Raw genomic sequence first — 21,621 nt, 5'->3', positions numbered from 1 at the left:
TCCTAGAAGCACGGCATTCCAAACGAAATTCTATCAACAAACGCATCAAGTTAGACCCCATCTACCATCCCTGAGAAAAGGAACAGGAAGTGACTTCACCACAGGAAATAACATTACCACAAAAAATAACATCACCAACCTAAAGAAACTCAAACATATAAATGGAAAGCAGGAAATTTCAGCATTGTTTCACCTGAGGCCCACTGAAGATGTAGCATAGTGAAACATTGGGAAATGAACCTTCCAGCTCAGTGAGCAAACCTACATCCATTTCCTGGTACATTGTGCACCCCTGGTTCTGACCACTGCTGGGAGGTCTGTACATAACTCCCATTATGGTTTTTTTACCTATGTGGTTCCTCAACTCCACCCACACAGGGTCAGATGATGTGGAGTCTGTGTCATTCAGTGCCATAGATTTAATTTCATTCGTAACTAATAAGGAAACCCTGCCTCCTCTATCCACCTCCCTGTCTTTTCGATAAGTTGTAAATCCTTGGATGCTTAACTGCCAGTCCTGAAGCCTTTGCAACCATGTCTCTGTGATGCCTACCACATCATAATCATTCACGATGATTTGTGCTGTTCAAAGTGGAGGTGTAGTGGACAGAGAAGAGGATTACCTCAGATTACAACAGGATCTTGACCAGGTGGGCGAATGGGCTCAGAAGTGGCAGATGGAGTTTAATTCAGATAAATGTGGGGTGCTGCATTTTGGGAAAGCAAATCTTAGCAGGACCTATACACTTAATGGTAAGGTCCTAGGGAGTGTTGCTGAACAAAGAGACCTTGGAGTGCAGGTTCATAGCTCCTTGAAAGTGGAGTCGCAGGGAGATAGGATAGTGAAGAAGGTGTTTGGTATGCTTTCTTTTATTGGTCAGAGTATTGAGTACAGGAGTTGGGAGGTCATACTGCTGCTGGACAGGACATTGGTTAGGCCACTGTTGGAATATTGCATGCAATTCTGGTCTCCCCCCTATCGGAAAGATGTTGTGAAACTTGAAAGGGTTCAGAAAAGATTTACAAGAATGTTGCCAGGGTTGGAGGATTTGAGTTACAGGGAGAGGCTGAACAGGCTGTGGCTGTTTTCCCTGGAGCGCGGAGGCTGAGGGGTGACCTTATACAGGTTTACAAAATTATGAAGGGCATGGATAGGATAAATAGGCAAGTCTTTTCCCTGGGGTCTGTTTCCATTCTGTACATCTCCATGACTCTAAGTCATCTACTTTGTTACGAATATTACAAGCATTCAGGTAAAGCACCTTAATGTTAATTTTCTTATCCTCATGATTTCCATCATCTCTAGTAATATGTCCTAAGTAATCCTTCCGTTTTGCTTCATTTCTAGTCTGCCTTGAACTTAAACCCTGCACATCTTTAGACTGTATGATAAAACTAGAGCACCCAGAGGAAACCCATGCAGACATGGGGAGCCAAGGGTGGAATTGAACCTGGGTCCCTGGCACTGTGAGGCAGCAGTGCTAACCACCGAGCCACCATGCTGCCTCATTCAGCCATTTAATTTGCTTCACCAAAGATGATCTGATAACCCTGGACTCCACGTTCTTGTTGTTTCCCATTACCTTTGAGTCCCTTACAGCCTTCAATTTGCTCAATGATCCAGTTCCAACAACCCTCTGCGATAAAGAATTCTACAGATTCACAACTATAGAATCATTACATTGCATAGAGTCCACACTGAACCCCCACCCATCCCAAAAAGCATCCCACCAGACTTAGCCCCCTTCCCTATCCCCGTAACCTTACATTAACCATGGCTAACCCACCTAGCCTACACATTCCTAGACACTGAGACAATTTAGCACGACCAATCTATCTAACTTGCACATCTTTAGACAGTGGGAGGAAACCGGAGCACCCGGAGAAAACTCACGCAGACACGAGGAGAATGTGCAAACTCCACACAGACAGTTGCCGGAGGGTGGAATCAAACCCGGAACCCTGACATTGCGAGGCTGCAGTGCTAACCACAGAGTCACCGTACAGACCCTCTGAGAGAAGGAAGTCCTTCTCATTTCCATCTTAAATGTATGACCCCTTGTTCTGAGATTGTGCCCTCTAGTCTCCCATGAGGGAACGCAATCTGGCAAGTTTACCCCCAAAAGATTATTTTCTCCCTTTGCTGTTGCTCGATTTTTGCTGGTTTTAAAACTTGCACAATCCTGTGTATTAACACTAACCTTTGTCACGTTGTAAGTTTTTCTTTCAATCTAGAAGCTATTCAAGATGGAACTTCAGTGTTTTCCTTAACCTCTAAACCTCCTGACATTAAACTTTAAAATTAAATCCCTTATTGACCTCTCAACAAAGGGGAACAGCTGTCTATCTATCTATCCCACCTGTCCATGCCCCTCATAACCTGATCCACCTCTATTAGCCCCCCCCTCAACCTTCTCTGCTCCAAAGAAAACAACCTGAGCTTATCCAGCCTCTCTTCATAGTTAAACTGCTCCATCGCAGATAACATCCTCATGGATCTCCTCTGCATCCCTCCAGTACAATTACATCCTTCCCATACCACAGAAACCAGAACTGCACACAGTACTCCAGCTGTGGCCTAACTAAATGTTGGACAGCTCCAACATAATCTGCCTTTTTATAATCAATACAATAACTGATAAAGGTAAGTGACTCATATGCTGCCTTCAGGGATCAGTGGACAAACAGCACAAGATCCATCTGTTCCTTTGAGCTTTCTCATGTCCTGCCTTTCATTGAGTGCTCTCTTGTCTTGTTCCTTCTTCCAAAGTGCTCACCTCACATTTATCAGGGTTAAATTCCACCCCCCAAATACATCCCCAGACACATCCAGTAGAATCTCCCCACCCCTGCAGAAACCCCCCTGGTGCAGGGACAATTCCAGAGCCTCAGAGAGGAAGAGGTTCCATTCTGGGGGAAGACTGAAGAAGCTGGGAATGTTCCTCTCAGATGTAAAGGTTGAGGGGAGATTTGATGGAGGGTCTGGATAGGGACAAGTTGCTTCCATTCCTGGGTGGATCGAGGTGAAGAGAGGAACAGCAATTCAAGGTATAACTGTTTAGCCCGCCATGCAGTCAGGGTCTGGAATGTTCTCCCTGAGGCTGCAGTCAAGGCCTTTAAAAGGAAAATAGTTAATCTTCTGAAAGATGCAAACTTGTGGGATTACAGGGAAAAGGCAGAGTTCCTTTACAGGGCAAGTATAGACAATGCAACCTCCTCCTATATCGTTACTGTAGTAAACAGCCTGCAGTTTTCAACATGGAGGTGAAATAAGTTAGCCACGTTTTTAAAAAGTCCAATTCTGAGCATTTTAATAAACTCCTATCTGGTTGAGGAACTTATTTTCAATTTCCACACAATGTAAAGAAAGCAAAAAACTCAGACATGAATCATATCTAGTCAGGTTATTCTGTCTGCCAGGAGATGGCAGTCATGATTTGGAGATGCCGGTGTTGGACTGGGGTGGCAGAGTTGTCTGAAAAACTGAAAAGGTGTTGCTGGAAAAGCGCAGCAGGTCAGGCAGCATCCAGGGAACAGGAGAATCGACGTTTCGGGCATAAGCCCTTCTTCAGGAATGAGGAAAGTTTGTCCAGCAGGCTAAGATAAAAGGTAGGGAGGAGGGACTTGGGGGAGGGGCATCGGAAATGTGATAGGTGGAAAGAGGTCAAGGTGAGGGTGATAGGTCAGACTGGGGTGGGGGCGGAGAGGTCAGGGAGAAGATTGCAGGTTAGGAAGGCGGTGCCGAATTCGATGGATTTGACTGAGACAAGGTGGGGGGAGGGGAAATGAGGAAACTGGTGAAATCCGAGTTCATCCCTTGTGGTTGGAGGGTTCCTAGGCGGAAGATGAGGCGCTCTTCCGCCAACCGTCGTGTTGTTGTGGTCTGGTGATGGAGGAGTCCAAAGACCTGCATATCCTTGGTGGAGTGGGAGGGGGAGTTGAAATGTTGAGCCATAGGGTGGTTGGGTTGGTTGGTCCGGGTGTCCCAGAGGTGTTCTCTGAAACGCTCCGCAAGTAGCCGGCCTGTCTCCCCAATATAGAGGAGGCCACATCGGGTGCAGAGTATGCAATAGATGATGTGTGTGGAGGTGCAGGTGAATCTGTGGCGGATATGGAAGTTTCCTTTGGGGCCTTGGAGGGAGGTGAGGGGGGAGGTGTGGGCGCAAGTCTTGCACCTCCTGCGGTTGCAGGGGAAGGTGCCAGGAGTGGAGGTTGGGTTGGTGGGGGGTGTGGATCTGACGAGGCAGTCACGGAGGGAATGGTCTTTACGGAATGCTGATAGGGGAGGGGAGGGAAATATATCCTTGGTGGTGGGGTCCGTTTGGAGGTGGCGGAAATGACGGCGGATGATGCGCTGTACATGGAGATTGGTGGGGTGGTAGGTGAGGAACAGTGGGGTTCTGTCCTGGTGGCGGTTGGAGGGGCGGGGCTCAAGGGCGGAGGAGCGGGAAGTGGAAGAGATGCGGTGGAGGGCATCGTCGACCACGTCGGGGGGGGGGGGGGGGGGGGAATTGCGGTCCTTGAAGAAGGAGGCCATCTGGGTTGTACGTTTTTGGAACTGGTCCATCTGCAGTCCTCACTTTCTCCTGAAAAACTGAAAAGTCCAACCCACCTCTCAACTCCTCAAGGCATAGGTCAAAGTAGATGCACAGCAAAAAGCAATCAAAACAAAGCAATGATCAACTGTACTTCACTCAATCTAGTCTCCTGTATTCACTGCTCACACTGTGGTTTCCTCTACACCGGGGAAACCAAGTGTAGACTGGGTGACTGCTTCATAGAACATCTTCGTTCCATTCACAAAAACGTCCCTGAGCTTCCAGCTGCTTCAACACACCACCCTGTTCCCTGCCAATATCTCTGTCTTGGGCTTACTGCAGTGCTCCAGTGAAGCTTAGTACAAGTTGGAAGAATAGCACTTCATTTTCCGTTTGGGAACTCTACAGCCTTCTGGACTTAAAATACAGTTCAACAACTTTAGGGCCTGAGTACCTTCTCCCATATCCTTATCCCAACCTCACATATCAGGCCTTGTCATCACGTGGGCTGCTACCATACACAATCCATTGTCTTTCACTAATAGCCCCATTAGCATCTATTCATTCTCCCAGACTGACCTTTATCTACTCCTTTCGAGGTAAAAACAATGACTGCAGATGCTGGAAACCAGATTCTGGATCAGTGGTGCTGGAAGAGCACAGCAATTCAGGCAGCATCGACGTTTCGGGCAAAAGCCCTTCAAGGGCTTTTGCCCGAAACGTCGATTTTGCCTGTCCTCGGATGCTGCCTTTATCTACTCCTTTGTCTGTTCAACTGTTTTTCTCACTCTTTGGGTTCTATCTCCACCGATCATTTATTCCTCATCATCCCCGCCTCCTCATCTTCTGCACTAATACCAACATTTTCCCAGTTACCATCAGCCTGAAATAGGGAACCAAAACGTTAACTCTGATTTCTCTCCACAGATGGTGCCAGACCTGAGTTTTTCTGTAATTTCTTTGTTGTCAATAATCAACTGATTTCTCATGCTCCAAGCATGCTGCTACAAAGCGAGACAACGGACCATAAGTATTTCCATCAATTATGGGCAGCACGGTGGCATAGTGGTTAGCACTGTTGCCTCACAGCGCCAGAGACCCGGGTTCAATTCCCGCCTCAGGTGACTGACTGTGTGGAGTTTGCACATTCTCCCCGTGTCTGCGTGGGTTTCCTCCGGGTGCTCCGGTTTCCTCCCACAGGGAGGACAGGTAAATTGGCCATGCTAAATTGCCTGTAGTGTTAGGCGAAGGGGTAAATATAGGGGTATGGGTGGGTTGCGCTTCGGCAGGTCGATGTGGACTTGTTGGGCCGAAGAGCCTTCCACACTGAGTAATCTAATCTAATAATAACTACATTGAACAAAATTAACTAGCTCAGTGGTTAGCACTGCTGCCTCACAGGCCCAGAAACCCATGTTCAATTCCACCCTCAAGTGAATGTCTGTGCAGAGTTTGCACATCCGCATGTCTGCGTGGGTTTCCTTGCACAACCCAAACATACGCAGGCTAGATGGATTAGCCATGGAAAATGCAGGGTTACAGGGATAGGGTGGCGGGTTCTGTACAGTTTGGGGGTTCAGTGGAGAAAGTGAGGTCTGCAGACGCTGGAGATCAAAGCTGAAACTTTATTGCTGGAACAGCACAGCAGGTCAGGCAGCATCCAGGGAACAGAAGATTCGACGTTTCGGGCACATGCCCTTCTTCAGGGGGTTCAGTGCAGACTAGATGGGCCGAATAGCCACTTTCAGCACTGTAGGAATTTTATGATTAACCCTCTAAAGATCAATTCTCATGAGACCACTACAGGCCCAAAGTATAACTTTTGGATAGATTGACAACATTACTGTAAAACAACATACTTAGCAGGAAATGGCTCATAGAGTCAAACACAATTGAGACATCACGCTGTGACAAGTGAAGTCAGTAGTTGGGAATCCTCTAGTGAGGAACTCATCTACTGACTTCCCAAAAGGAGAAAGTGAGAACTGCAGATGCTATAGATCAGAGTTGAGAGTGTAGTGCTGGAAAAGCACAGCAGATCAGGCGGCATCAGAGGAGCAGGAGAACCGACATTTCAGGAATCAAACTGATGAAGGTCTTTTGCCCAAAACGTTGATTCTTCTGCTCCTTGGATGCTGCCTGACCTGCTGTGCTTTTCCAGCACCACACTCTCGATCCTGACTGCCCATGTCTGTCCATAAGGCACAAGTCAGGCGTGTGATGGAATACTCCCCCATTGCCAGGATGAGGGGAGCTCTGATAACACTCAAGTTTGACACCATCCAGGACAAAGCAGCTCAATTGTTTGAAACCATATCCACAAATATCCACTCCCTCCACCACTTATGCTCAGTAACAGCAATGTGTACCATCTAAAAGATGCACTGCAGTAATTCACCAAAGATCTTAGATAGTACCTTCAAACCCTACGACCACTTCCACCTAGAAGGACAAGGGCAGCACATACAGAAGAATGCCAACTCCTGCAAGTTCCCCTCCAAGCCACTCACCATCCTGACTTAGCAATAGATCACTGTCTCTCCACTGTTGCTGGGTCAAAAACCTGGAATTCCATCTCTAAGTGGGTCTACCTACATCACATGGACAGCAGCGGTTCAAGACGGCTCACCCCCATCTTCTCAAAGGCAACTAAGGAAAGGCGATAAATGCTGGACTATCTTAGACCCCTCCCTCCCTTTCCTGGACCTCCCCATCTCCATCAACAGTGACCTACTCAACAATGACATCTACAATCCAATCGACTCGCACAGCTACCTGGACTACACCACCTCCCATCCTGCCTCCTGTAAAAAATGCTACCTCTCTCCTCAACCCCATCTGCTCCCAGAAGGACCAATTCCACCACAGCCCATACCAGATGGCTTCCTCCTTCAAAGACCACAACTTTCCCCCCCACATGGTTGATGATGCCCTCCAGCATCTCATCCACATCCCGCACCTCCACCATTGAATCTGACGCCTCTAACTGCAATAAGGACAGACCTCCTGGTCTTCACCTTCCATCCCACTGACCTCTGGATACATTGCATCATCCTCCACCATTTCCACCACCAACAAACAGACCCCACCACCAGTGATATTTTTCCCTCCCCACCCCTACCTGCATTCCATAAAGACCATTCCCTCCACAACTCTCTTGCCAAGTCCATGACCCTCTCCTCCCCCCTTCCCCCCACCCAAACCAACCCTCCACTCCCAGCACCTTCCCTTCTTCTGACCACAAGAAGGGCAAACCTGCACCCACATCTCCCTCGACTACATCCAAGGCCCCAAAGGAGCCTTCTACATCCATCAGAGATTTACCTGCACATCCACACACGTCATCTAGTGTTTCCATTGCTCCCGATGCAGTCTCCTCTACATTGGGGAGACAGGACACCAACTGCGGATCGCATCAGAGAACATCTCCGGGACACACGAATGAAACAACCCCACTGCCGCATGGCTGAACACTTTAGCTCCCCCTCCCACAAAGACATGCAAGTCCTGGGCTTCCTCCATCACCAAACCTTTACTACCCACCACCTGGAGGAAGAATGCCTCATCTTCTGTCTTAGGACCCTCCAACCATACAGTGTCAATGTGGATTTCACCAGTTTCAGCACTGCCCTCTTGACCTGCCCATCTTCCTCTCCATCTATCTGCTCCACTCTCCTCTCCAACCTATCACCTTCACCCTCACCTTCATCTACCTATCACACTCAACTACCTTCTGCCCCAGATCCACAATCCCTCCCATTTATCCCTTAGCCCACAAGCCTCTTTGGTGATGAAGGGCTTATGTTGGAACCGTCGATCCTCCTGCTCCTTAAATGCTGCCTGACTGGCTGTGCTTTTCCAGCAACACACTCTCGTATCTGATGCTGGCCTAGCCAACGACACCCACATCCCAATTTATTTAAACATTTTAAATGAAAGAACTAAGCTAGTCCATATGGGGTTTTAAAAATTGCTGAAAGTGTTTTTGATTATTGTTAGAACATGTTTCAGTGAAATTGTAGTGACTGTGCAGTGCTGCAATTCCAAATGTCCAAACTTCTGAATTACTTATGCAATACAAACATGTCTCTCTCTCGCTCTCTCTGCAGAACCTTCCCATAACAATTCATTTTAAAGTCATTTATTCTCAAGTCAATGAGGTCAGAAAATCAGTAAAACCACACCAAGAGGAAATTGTTTTTTGGAAATGACTTTCATTCACAGATGGAGAAAGAACATTCAACCTCAAAATATTAACTCTATTGCAATCCATGCATTTCAGGAATATTTTGGATCCCCTTTGTGTGAATTCTTGAGTTTTCAAACTGGAATACACAAGTGGACCAAACAAATTTATAAAAGAATCAAGCAACAGAAAATTTTGTTACACATTTGGGGCGGCACGGTGGCTCAGTGGTTAGCACTGCTGCCTCACAGCACCAGGGTCCCAGGTTCAATTCCAGCCGCGGGCGATGGTCTGTGTGGAGTTTGCATATTCTCCCCGTGTCTGTGTGGGTTTCCTCCCACAGTCCAAAGATGTGCAGGTCAGGTGAATTGGCCATGCTAAATTGCCCATAGTGTTAGGTGCATTAGTCAGAGGGAAATGGGTGGGTTACTCTTCTGAGGGTCGTTGTGGACTTGTGGGGCTGAAGGGTCTGTTTCCACACTGTAGGGAATCTAATCTAATCTAATAATTGCCAGATTGCTTGTGAAAGTTCAATGATACATTATCCATAATGAATATAACATGACAAGACAATGCATTGAGACAAGTGGTCAGACTATCACTATGGTTTGCAACCTGAATTGAAGTTGAGAATTGAACTTTGAACTGCAATTCTTAAGGGGAAAGTAGTGGTATTTTCGCTGGACTGTTAATCCCAAGATGAAGGGCTTTTGCCCGAAACGTCGATTTCGAAGCTCCTTGGATGCTGCCTGAACTGCTGTGCTCTTCCAGCACCACTAATCCAGAATCTGGTAATCCCAAGACCAAGCAAAACATTCTGAAACCTGAGTTTGAATCTTACCCTGGCAGATGGTGGAATTTGAATTCAATAAACATCTAGAATTAAGATTCTAATGATGATCATGAAACTGTTTGTTAATTGTTAGAAAAGATCTGATTCACTAATGTCCTTTAGGAAAGGATGCTGCCATCCTTACTTGGTCTGGTCTACATGGGACTCCAGATTCGCAGAAATGTGGTTGACTCTTAGTTGTTCTCTGGACAATTAGGGATGGGCAATAAATGTTGGTCTAACCAGCAACACCCACATTCTATGAGTAAAGAAAATTCCAGGAATTGGCCTGGAAAGACAGAGTAGTAATTAACCTGGAGACATTTAAGAATACCATTGGTGATTGGGCACCAAGATGTTATTAGCCTCAGGGACTGGTAGCTGACTGGATATTGAACATTTCCACATTGTTGGGTAGATGCCAGTGTTGTAACTATATTGGAATGGCTTAGTTAGGGGAGTAGGAAGTTCTAGAGCACAAGTCTCCACTATCATTAGTGAAATATTGTCAGGACCATACCTTTTGCAGTATCCAGTGTTTCTAACTATTTCTTGATATCATGTGGAGGGAATTGAAATGGCTAAAGACTCAGTTTCAACAAGATTCTGAACTAATTGGAGGTAATCAGAGTACTAGTGAGCAGATGTCACTAACTGGTTCCTTCCCTTACCTTCCGCAGTGGTTAGCAGAGGGTTGATGAAGTTATAGTCAGCCTCAGTGTCGCCAAGTTAAGGAAGTGATGAAAGGGAGAGATCAGCTCAGATTTTCAGGATAGTGAGCTTTGTATTTGGAGATTGCAGGATTAAGCTCAGACAATATGCCATGTGAAGAAGGACATTTCAAGACTCAAAGTCAAGTGCCTCACTCTAAAATGGCCTGTTACACAAGCCATCAAGCTGCAGATTTGTAACAGAGCTAGGGAGATAGCTGCCGAGGGGCTGGGGGAGACAGACCAGGATTAAATGGTTCAGTCCACCTTTATATTAACACAGCCACAGGTTTCAGAATTCCCAAAGTGCAGGTATGGTCCATACTCTTCAGACTCAAGAGGGAAATTGATGAAGAGTTTGTGTAGGAGTACCTATCACATGGGAGGTGCCATTCAAATATACCATTCATCTAGGAATGGAGGAGAATCTTCATAATGGTAAGAACAAATTCCAGTTAAGAGGGTCCTTGAGTTACTGTATTTGCAAAGTGAACTCCACAACTCAACCAAACTGGAAAGGGAAGACATTTATTAGATGAAACATTTTTTAAAGGAGCAGTCTAACACTTTACCATGATAGTTTACTCAGACAGAAACCCCAAGTTCATGGAAGCTGTTGAGACTCATGGGCCAACATTGTGTACATGCCAACTCCTTACCGTCTGCCACTTTGGCAAAATTCCTTCATAATATTTCAGAAAAGAGGAAAACCTCTTACTTCCCCAAAACAGCCAGCATTTTTCAGTCATTTTCACAGTCTTCTTACTTTCTCCAACCCTGTGTAATTCCACTCTCCTCACCACCTATATCCATTGAACACAGAGCAGGGCAGCAATGGTGTGGGACGTGAGGTGTGCGGGAGGCGAGGTGTGCATCTGTCTGCAATGTCTTGTTGTTGTGAACTCCAATAAATCGAACAGGAAAGTTGACATTTCAATGGACAAGTTAAGTAAGGTTGGGTCACTTACCTCTATTGGTCATCATTTTTCAATTCAGACCAAGGCTCCATGTAACAGGACTAAGGGAATAACAGGCGTTTTAAAGAGCTTCCTGGAATAAATAACAGAACCTCCTCCGACTATTCCTGAATCCTTGCTGAGTCCTCATCACTTCTTCCAACCAACAGAAGTTCTTGTCCCGGGGTTTGTATCCAAACCTGCTCATCTGCATTCATGGGATCGGTTTTGTGAACTGAAAGAAATATTAGAATCCGATAACCACCATGAATGATGGAAAGAAATCCATTTGAATAGCCTTGACATCAATTGAAACACAGCTACTACAATTGTACAATTGTCAAATAATAATGAAAGTTTCTAAAGATCTAGTAAACAAAGATAACTTCTTCAAAAAGATGGCTAGATTCCTGAAAATGGTATTGTTCTTTACTCTGTAAAGTATCTTACTGGTTGGAATGAAGTGAGTGATTTTGGAGATTGGATATGAAGTGGATTACAACAGCCTTTTGCCACACAATTCATATACTCTGCAATCTTACTATAGACTAGCCAGAAGTTATAATGATTCAACATTCCTTTGGTATAAACCTAACCAGCTCTAGGTCTGTTGCCAATTATTTTCAATCTCTGCCATCTCATTGCCAACCTTTAAACAACTGAATGTCTCTGCTTATGTCCATCCTCAAAACCCTTAATGATTTTCAGCATCTTTATCAAATTTCCTCCTTAACCTTCTCTGCTCAAGAGAACAATCCTAGCATCTACACTGTCAACAAAACTTAGCTCCTTCATTTGGGTACTTTTGTAGCTAAACTTCTTTGCACTGCCCCTTGACATTCAATGGTATTACTATCACAATTCTCCCTCTACCAACACCCTGGAGAGTACCATTGACCAGAAACTCAAATAGACTCACCCCATAAACAGTGGCTACAAGAGCAGGTCAGAGACAAGGAATACTGCAGCAAGTAACTCATCTCCTGACTCACCAGTGTCCGTCCACCATCTACAAGGCACAAGTCAGGAGTGTGATGGAATATTCTCCACTTGCCTGAATGGGTGCAAAAACCTGGACACCATCCAGGACAAAGCAGCCGCTTGATTGGCACTACATCCACAAGCATCCATCCCTCCACCCCCAACATTCAGGAGCAGTAGTTTATGCCATCTACAAGATGCACCGCAGAACTTCAAAAGATCCTCAGACAGCATCTTCCAAACCCACGACTGCTTCAATGTAGAAGGACAAGGGCAGTAGATACATGGGAACACCATGTTCCCCTCCGAGTCACTCACATCCCAACATGGAAATATATTGCTGCTCCTTCGGTGTCGCCGGGTTAAAGTACAGCAACTCCCTTTATAAGCCTCCTTACAGCAATAGACTGCAGCTTAGTGTAAGAAGGCAGTTCACCACCACATTCTCAAGGGCAACTATGGATGGGCAATAAATATTGGCCCAGCCAGAGATGCCCATATCCCACAAGTGAATAAAAGAAATCAACAATTTCATGCTTTTGGGAAATATTTCCTTCAAATGCTGCAATTAAGTCACATCTGATGGTGTCAAAGATTAAATTGTAATTGACAATCAGGGTGTCTGACCCAAGGAGAGGTAAAACCAATCATAGGGAGCATTAAATCTTCACTATCTTCATCGGGCAGGGAGTGCATTGATTGCACTGTGTTATGGACTCGGCCAGATCACTCAAAACATTCTTAAGCAGGCAGCCCTAGACCATTACTTTGCAATTTGTTTCAGTAAGTATACAGTGAAAATTACCCTGAGTAAGATAGCTAGGTTGACTACTAGATTTTAAAACATAAAAAAAAGTTATTCACAAGATTACACAATGAAACACAAAGAACAGAATAAAGAACCCCTACAGAACTCCACCTATCCAACTACGCTTAATTATGCTGTTCAGAATACACAAAACAGTCCCAATATGCAACTCCCTTTAAAAACCAGTATAAATGCTTATAGGTTGAAGTTGAAGAGCAGAAAGGAGAGAGAGCTTCCACACAGCTCCCAGTTCAAAACTGAACTAATACTGCTCAGCTCAGCTCGCTAAAGAGCTGACCACTCCCCTCTGTTTATACAGGTCACTTCCTGCTTGACACACCTTCCTCATTCCTGAAGAAGGGCTTATGCCCGAAATGTGGATTCTCCTCCCTGGATGCTGCCTGACCTGCTGCGCTTTTCCAGCAACACATTTTTCAGCTCTGATCTCCAGCATCTGCAGTCCTCACTTTCTCCCACTTCTAAAGCATGACCGCTTTGGCCTGAAGTCTCATCTGTTTACATATAAACAATAGCCCTCTCAAAATCCTTTTCATCTCTGTCCCAAACCAGTCTGGTCAGAGTCCGGTCCGGTTTATTGCCCCTCAGTCTTCTTGAGCCAAGGAACAGCTTTTAGAAAAAAAGGGGCTGACTTTGTGACAACTGGGATGCCTCCACAGTGCACAATCTGTCAGGAGAGATGATGGTCTAGTGGTATTAATGCTGGACTGTTAAACCAGAAACTCAGCTAAACTTCTGCAGACAAAAACAAAAGTTGCTAGAAAAAAACCCAACAGGTCTGGCAACATTTGTAGAGAGAAAGCACACAGTTAATATTTCACATCCAGTGACTCTCCTTCAGAAGGATAGAGTTTCAGTTGAATATAAAGACGATATATTTTTATTTTTGTGTATTTTTAATTGTGATTGAAATGAGAAAAGAATTGTTTCAAAACAAGGAATTGCAAAGATTGTTGCATGATTAGAAAGCGGGTAACTGGACACCGCTTGTGAGCACTGTTTGCACGGCTATGGCTTAAAACAGGGGTTGCAGCCATTACCCTGAGGATCTCCTGCAGATGTTCAAGAGCTGAAAATATTTGATCTCCAATAACCGTGACCATCTTCCTGTGTGCCAGGTATGACTCCAACCAGATATTTCATTAAGTGAAGCCGCTGTTCTGACCACTCTGCCTCATCATACGCTAACCAGCACAAGGGGTTCCGCTCGATCTGATAAATGAAACATTTTCAAGATGAAAATCTCACACGGTGTCTCTCTCTCTTTCTGCAGAAGCTGCCAGAGCAGCTGAACATTTCTAGCACCTTCTGTTTTTATTTTAAATGGACTTCATTGGTTGTAAATGTAGTGGGACGTTGTGAGGTTTGAAAGGTACAATATAAATGCTATATAAATAAAGAGGTTTATGGTTCTGCCCATTCTCTTGAGTAAAGAGCAGAGAAATATAGAAAACAGGAACAGGAGAAGGTCATTCAACCCTGGAGCCTGTTCTCCCATTCACCATGACCAAGGCTGATCATCGAACTCACTGCTCCAACCCCATCCTCTCCCCATGTCTCTTGACCCCTTTAGCCACAAGAGTTATATTTAACTTCTTGAAAACAAAAGTTTTCTTTGTCTAGTTCTGTTAGAAGTTTATAGGTTTCCAAATTATCTGCCCTCATTCTTTTGAACTCTCACAAATACAATCCTAACCACTCAGCTCCTGACCTTGGTCCAAACATGGACAAAAGAGCTGAATTCCAGAGGTGGATGAGAGTGACAGCCCTCGACTGTCCCAAGACTGCATTTGACAGAGTGTGGCATCGAGGAGCCCTGGCAAAACTGGAATCAATGTGTAAGGGTGCCTGACCCTCCACTGGTTGGAATCAAACCTGACACATAGGAAGAGTTGTGGTTGTTGAAGGTCAGTCATCTCAGCTCCAGGACATCTCTAAAGGAGTTCCTCAGGTTAGTGTCCTAGAGCCAACCATCTTCAGCTGCTTCACCAATGACCTTCCCTCCATCATAAGATCAGAAGTGTGGATGTTTGCTGATGATTGGTCACCATTCAGCATCGTTCACAACTGAAGCAGTTTATGTCCAAATGCAACAAGATCTGGGCGATTTCCAGGCTTGGTCCAACAAGTGGCAAGTGATTGGTCCAACAAGTAACATTCATGCCACACAAATGCCAGGTTATGACCACCACCAATATGAATCAATCTAACCATCATCCCTTGACATTGAATGGTGTTGCCATCACTGAATCCTGTGGCCACACCCTGAGGATTATCTTTGACCAGGAACTCAACTGTCAAGAAGTGTGATGTTGAAAAAAGCACAGCTGGCCAGGCAGCATCCGAGGAGCAGGAAAGTTGACGTTTTGAGCATAAGTCCTCCCTTCAAGTTCCCCTGAAAGCCACTTTACCATCCTGACTTGGAAATGTTCCTTCACTATTGCTGGGTCAAAATCTTAGAATTCCCTCCCTAATGGCATTGTGGGTCAACCCACAGCGGATGGACTGTAGCGATTTGAGAAGACAGCTCACTCCACCTTCTCAAAGGCAGCTAGGGATAGGCAATAAAATGCTGGGCTAGCCAGCAACACCCACAAATGAATAAATTAAAGAAAGGACTCAATCACTGTTGTGGTTCTGTTCGCCAAGCTGGGAATTTGTGTTGCAGACGTTTCGTCCCCTGTCTAGGTGACATCCTCAGTGCTTGGGAGCCTCCTGTGAAGCGCTTCTGTGATGTTTCCTCCGGCATTTGTAGTGATTTGAATCTGCCACTTCTGGTTGTCAGTTACAGCTGGAACTGACAACTGGAAGCAGCAGATTCAAACCACTATAAATAATAATAATCTGCCTTCCTGTTTTGGCACCCAAACTGGCTAACCTCACATTGATCCACATTAAACTGCATCTGCCATCCATTAATCCACTAACCTCCGCCTGTCCCCATCACACTGAAACATCTCTGCATCCTCCTTACAGCTCACCCTCCCTCCCAGCTTTGTGTCATCTGAAAATGTGGGGATATTACATTTAGTTCCCTCATCATTAATATATGAATAACTGGAATCTTCGCACTGACCCCTACGGTACTTCACTAGTCCCTGCCTGCCATTCATTCCTACTCTTCATTTCCTGTGTGCCAATCATCTTAATACACTACTCCCAATCCCCACAGAAAAGTTACAGCACAGAATAAGACCATTCAGCCCATCAAGTCTGTGCTAGTTGAATAAATTAGCCACTCATTCTCACCCCACTTCCCAGCCCCGGTTCAGACCCTTGCTGGTTTCAGCATGTCTGGAGCTAATCCAGGTTCCTCTTAATGAGTTAGGGTTTCCCCTTCAAATACCAAAAGGGACAGTGAATTCCACACACATACCATCCTCTGGGTGAAACTGGCTTTCCTCACATCTCCTCTAATCCTTCCACTAATCCTGTAAATAAGTGCCTGGTGGTTACTGATCTCCCTGCCAGGAGGAAACAGGTTTCCCCGTACACTTTATCCAAGCTCCTCAGTATTTTCCAAACCTCGATTAGGTCAGCCCTCTGTCTCCCCTATTCCAAGGACAATAACCCCAGCCTACTCAATCTTTCCATATAGTTGCAATTTTCAAACTTTTGCAGCATTCTGATAAAATCTCCTCTGCACACTCTCCAATACAACTTCTCCTTCCTGTAATGTGGTGATCACAACTGCAGAAAAAAACTCTAGCTGTGTATTAACCAGTTCCAGCATTACCCTCCTGCTTGTGTATTCAATCCCTCACCCAGTGAAGGTAGACAACCCATAGCTGTCTTTACCATCTTACTGATGTTCCACAGACCTATAACCGTAGAAATGCAAAACCATGCAAAGGGTTTATTGCAAATTTGTTTCACATAAACACCAACTTCACCTCCTGGATCCTTCCACACACACCAACAACCAACACACTCCCCACCACACTCCCCAGCTCTTTTCCTTCCCACAACTAAACCACAGGAAAACCCAGCTTTATTTGTTCAGCCTGAAAACTTACCAGCAAATCATAAATTTAGCAAATTACTCAAATAACAAATTACAACGCTAAAGATCCCAGCTCCTTATTTTTAATCAATTCATTAGTGATTTCTGGAGCAAGTCGGACTTGAACCAAAGACACCAGGCTACGAGACAGGGACAGTGACACAATGCCCAAAAGTCACAGCTGTTCTTTTCATAATATGTGCCTGATTGGGCAGAGTATTCAATGACTTACGGAGCAATTGAGCAGCCTACTCAGTCACTGACTAGACTATAATCGACTTACTGCTTCATCCATATAGTCCACTGGCCCCTGCTGGAGGTTCAGCTGAACCTCTCCTACTTCTAGATATTTTTAAAAACAATTTTTAAATGGTCACTCCTCATAAAAAATATATAAACAGAAGCATTACAGTCCATTTGCCATTTAATAATCAATAAAGCCTGATAATTACCGGAATATTAGCTGCACTTTCAGCAGTTGCTCAGCTGGACCACTGCCCAATCTTCCATCTTTTAGCTTTCTGACTGACATACACTTATAGAGTCATAGAGATGTACAGCATGGAAGCAGACCTTTCGGTCCAACCCGTCCATGCCGACCAGATATCCCAACCCAATCTAGTCTCACCTGCCAGCGCTCAGCACATATCCCTCTAAACCCTTCCTATTCATATACCCATCCAGATGCCTTTTAAATGTGGTAATTGTACCAGCCTCCACCACTTCCTCTGGCAGCTCATTCCATACCCGTACCACCCTCTGGGTGAAAAAGTTGCCACTTAGGTCCCTTTTATATATTTCCCCTCTCACCCCAGACCTATGTCCTCTAGTTCTGGACTCCTCCACCCCAGGGAAAACAGCCCCAGCCTATTCAACCTCTCCCTATAGTTCAAATCCTCCAACCCTGGCAACATCCTTTTAAATCTTTTCTGAACCCTTTCAAGTTTCACAACGTCTTTCCGATAGGAAGACCAGAATTGCACGCAATATTCCAACAGTGGCCTAACCAATGTCCTGTACAGCTGCAACATGACCTCCCAACTTCTGTACTCATATACTGACCAATAAAGGAAAGCATCACAACACTCTCATATCATCAAGGACTTTGCAACCCCCCCCCCCTCGACCTTAAACACTTTTTAAATCAAGCTGTTTAGAGATATTATGACACCTCTGGAGCAGGTGGGACTGGCTCAGAGGAAGGGAGAATCACCACCTCCACAGCTGTTGCCTGGATTGAGGGACCGCAGAATTTTAGATATAAATTCCACTGAGCATCAACCGCACTCAATCAAATGTGGAGCTGTTCTGATATACCCTTGGTGGCTCTTGTGTAGTGCCCTTGCCTCTGAGCCAATATACTAATTCTGTAAGTAATTCTAGCATCCTCATCTAATGCTGTGCCAATATTACAACTGACAAAATGTTTGTGCAACTTGAACTTGTACATTAAAGTTTTGTGATGAAAACAACATTCTGACTTTAACATCTCTTGATTCTCTTTGGAAATGGAGAAAGAAACAGTGGCTAAGACAAAAATCAAGTGCAAATCATGATGGAGCTTTATTTCACAGGGGCACTGGCAGTCTCATTATTTCGGCAACGTCACTGGTTTAAAAAAAATCAAAATCAACAGATCACACTGCCTCAAAGCAGTGGATCAGCTGCTTCAGGCAAAAGTGAGTATGGCAGACGCTGGCAATTAAAGTCAAGAGTGTGGTACTGGAAAAGCACAGCAAGCCAAGCAATATCCGAGGAGCCGGAAAATCGACATTTCGGGCAAAAGCCCTTCATCAGGAATGAGGCTGGGAGCCTTGGGAGTATCAGCTGCTTCAATCAAAGCAAGGAATTTCTACCAAATGCTGTGTATTCCCCTTCTGAGGCAACAAAACACTCACCTTTTCAGTTCTGCATTGAAGCTCTGCTTGAAGCTTACTCAGGGTTGATCATCAGGAAAGACTAGAAATTTCTCAACCCAGTGGGGTGAGGTGTGTATTCCTGCACACAGTATGATGAATGGCTTATTAGCAGCATGAAATATTAAACATCAGCTGATTAATATTTTCAACGCCACCTTCCTACTTTTTAAAACTTGTGTGAACATGTTATGCTTTAACAACTCCAAATTTGAAGGTTGTTCTTTATTCCCCAATGGTTAAAAAGAATCCTTTGCAGCAAGAAGGGAACAAACAATCACCACACCGACAGACAGAATGAGAGAAAGACGAGAGTGTGGCTTGAGAAAGTATAGACAGGTGAGGGATGAGAAGGGATATATAGAAATTGCAAAAAAGCATCCTGATCAGACATATGAGCACGTAAGCTCAGCCAATATGGCAGGTAATTGCCTGGCAGATGAAGGCCCATCCCTAGTTGCCCCTTGAAAAGGTGGGGGCGAACTCCCTCCTTGAACCGCTGCAGTCCATGTGCTGTAGATAGACCCACAATGCCCTATGGGAGAGAATTCCAGGATTTTGACCCAGTGACACTGAAAAAACAGTAATATATTTCCAAGTCAGAATGGTGAGTGGTTTGGAGGGGAACTTGCATGTATCTGGATGAAAGTTGTCATGCGTTTTGAAGGTGCAGTCTCAGGAGTGTTGGTGAATTTCCGCAGTCCCTTGAGCATCGATGGTGGAGGGAGTGGATGTGCGGTCAGCCAAGCAGGTTGTTTTGTCTTGCATGGAGTCAGGCTTCAAGGGTTGCTGAGATGTTTGCCTACCAGCACGTGGGGAATATTCCATCGCACTCCAGACTGGTGCCTCGTAGATGTTAGACAGGAATCAGGAGTCAGGTGTGCTACTTGTTGCAGTATTCCAAGCTTCTGAGCTGCTCTTGTAGCCACTGTTTTGATATGTGGAATCCCATTATATTTCTGGTCAATGGTAACCTCAAGGATGTTGCTAGTGGAAGATTCAGTGATGGTGTTGCCAATGAATGTCAAAGGGCAGTGGTTAGATTGTCTGTTATTGGTGATGGTCACAGCCTGGCATTTGTGTGGTGTAAATGTTACTTGCCGCTTGTCAGCCCAAGCCTGGATATTGGAACCCAAACTGAACACAGAACATAGAATATTCTAGCGCAGTACAGGCCCTTTGCCCTCAATGTTGCGCTGACCTGTGGAGCCAATCTGAAGCCCTTCTCTCCTATTCCATTTTCATCCATATGCCAATGACCATTTAAATGCCCTTAATCTTGGTGAGTCTACTACTTTTGCAGGCACTGTGTTCCATGCCCCTACTACTCTGAGTAAAGAAACTACCCTAATATCTGTCCAATATCTATCACCACACAATTTAAAGCTATGTCCTCTCGTGCTAGCCATCACCATCTGAGGAAAAAGGCTCTCACTGTCCACCCTATCTAACCCTCTGATTATCTTATATGTCTCAATTAAGTCACCTCTCAACCTTCTTCTCTCTAACAAAAACAGCCTCAAGTCCCTCAGCCTTTGCTCATAAGCTCTTCCCTCCACACCAGGCAGCATCTGAGTAAATCTCCTCTGAACCCTTTCCAAAGCTTCCACATCCTTCCTATAATGCGGTGACCAGAACTGTACACAATACAGTTGAAGGAGCAGCGCTCCAAAAGTTAGTGCTTCCAAATAAACCTGTTGGACTATAATCTAGTGTTGTGTGATGTTAAACTTTGTACACCCTGGTCCAACACTGGCACCTCCAAATCAAGAATTTTACCATTAGCCCAGTGCTCTTTATTCCTGTTGCACCTTCCAAAGTGAATCACCTCACACTTTTCCCGCATTAAACTCCATTTGCCACCTCTCAGCCCAGCACTGCAGCTTATCTATGTCTCTCTGTAACCTGCAAAATCCTTGAGCACGATCCACAACTCTACTGGCTTTAGTGTCATCCACAAATTTACTAACCCATCCTTCTCCGCCCTCATCCAGGTCATTTACAAAAATGACAAACAACAGAGGCCCCAAAACAGATGCCAATGACTTCTTATGTCCCCTCCTGGCTCTTCTTAGCTCTCTTTTTTTTTAGATTACAGTGTGGAAACAGGCCCTTCAGCCCAACAAGTCCACACCAACCCGCCAAAGCGCAACCCACCCAGGCCCATTCCCCTACATTTACCCCTGCCGCTAACACTACGGCAATTTAGCATGGCCAATTCACCTACCCTGCACATTTTTGGACTGTGGGAGGAAACCGGAGCACCTGGAGGAAACCCACGCAGACACGGGGAGAATGTGCAAACTCCACATAGTCAGTCGCCTGAGGCGGGAACTGAACCCGGCTCTCTGGCGCTGTGAGGCAGCAGTTTAGGTCTCTTTAGGTCTTTCCAGACTAACCTGTAACTCTCAAGTGCCCTACTTGCAGTACCCCACTATTAACTGAACTCCAGGATGAGTATTTCCCATCAACCACCACCCTCTGTCTTCTTTCACTAAATCACCCTCAATCCCATGCCTCTGTATTTTGTGCAATAGCCTACCATTTAGTGCTTCCCCTATCTCCTCTGACTCCACGCATAACTCCCCACTGAGGATTTGAAACCTGAATGCAGGCTGGAGATAACTAGTTGTTGTCTGGAACAACCGCTTAACAGATGTTCTTAATAACTTA

At 45.2% G+C, this 21,621-nt stretch overlaps 1 protein-coding gene across 2 annotated transcripts in view; it reads right to left on the bottom strand.

Moving 5' to 3' along the window:
- The window catches only part of LOC122561370 (6-phosphofructo-2-kinase/fructose-2,6-bisphosphatase 4-like), a 178,037-nt gene that overhangs the window by 81,301 nt on the left and 75,115 nt on the right, over nucleotides 1-21,621 (bottom strand). For both annotated transcript variants that reach the window (XM_043713128.2, XM_043713130.2), the window contains exon 2: nucleotides 11,235-11,457. In XM_043713128.2, coding sequence (XP_043569063.1) covers nucleotides 11,235-11,250 — 16 coding nt within the window. In that variant the 5' untranslated portion in view covers nucleotides 11,251-11,457. The remainder of the gene's footprint in view (nucleotides 1-11,234; nucleotides 11,458-21,621) is intronic.

Source organism: Chiloscyllium plagiosum, unplaced genomic scaffold (assembly GCF_037043375.1).
Source record: "Chiloscyllium plagiosum isolate Xiang-an unplaced genomic scaffold, Cpla_swu_hap1 HiC_scaffold_14, whole genome shotgun sequence".
NCBI classification, from domain to species: Eukaryota; Metazoa; Chordata; class Chondrichthyes; order Orectolobiformes; family Hemiscylliidae; genus Chiloscyllium; species Chiloscyllium plagiosum.
The sequence above is the reverse complement of the archived record's forward strand: the minus strand, read 5'-3'. Positions and strand labels throughout refer to the sequence as shown.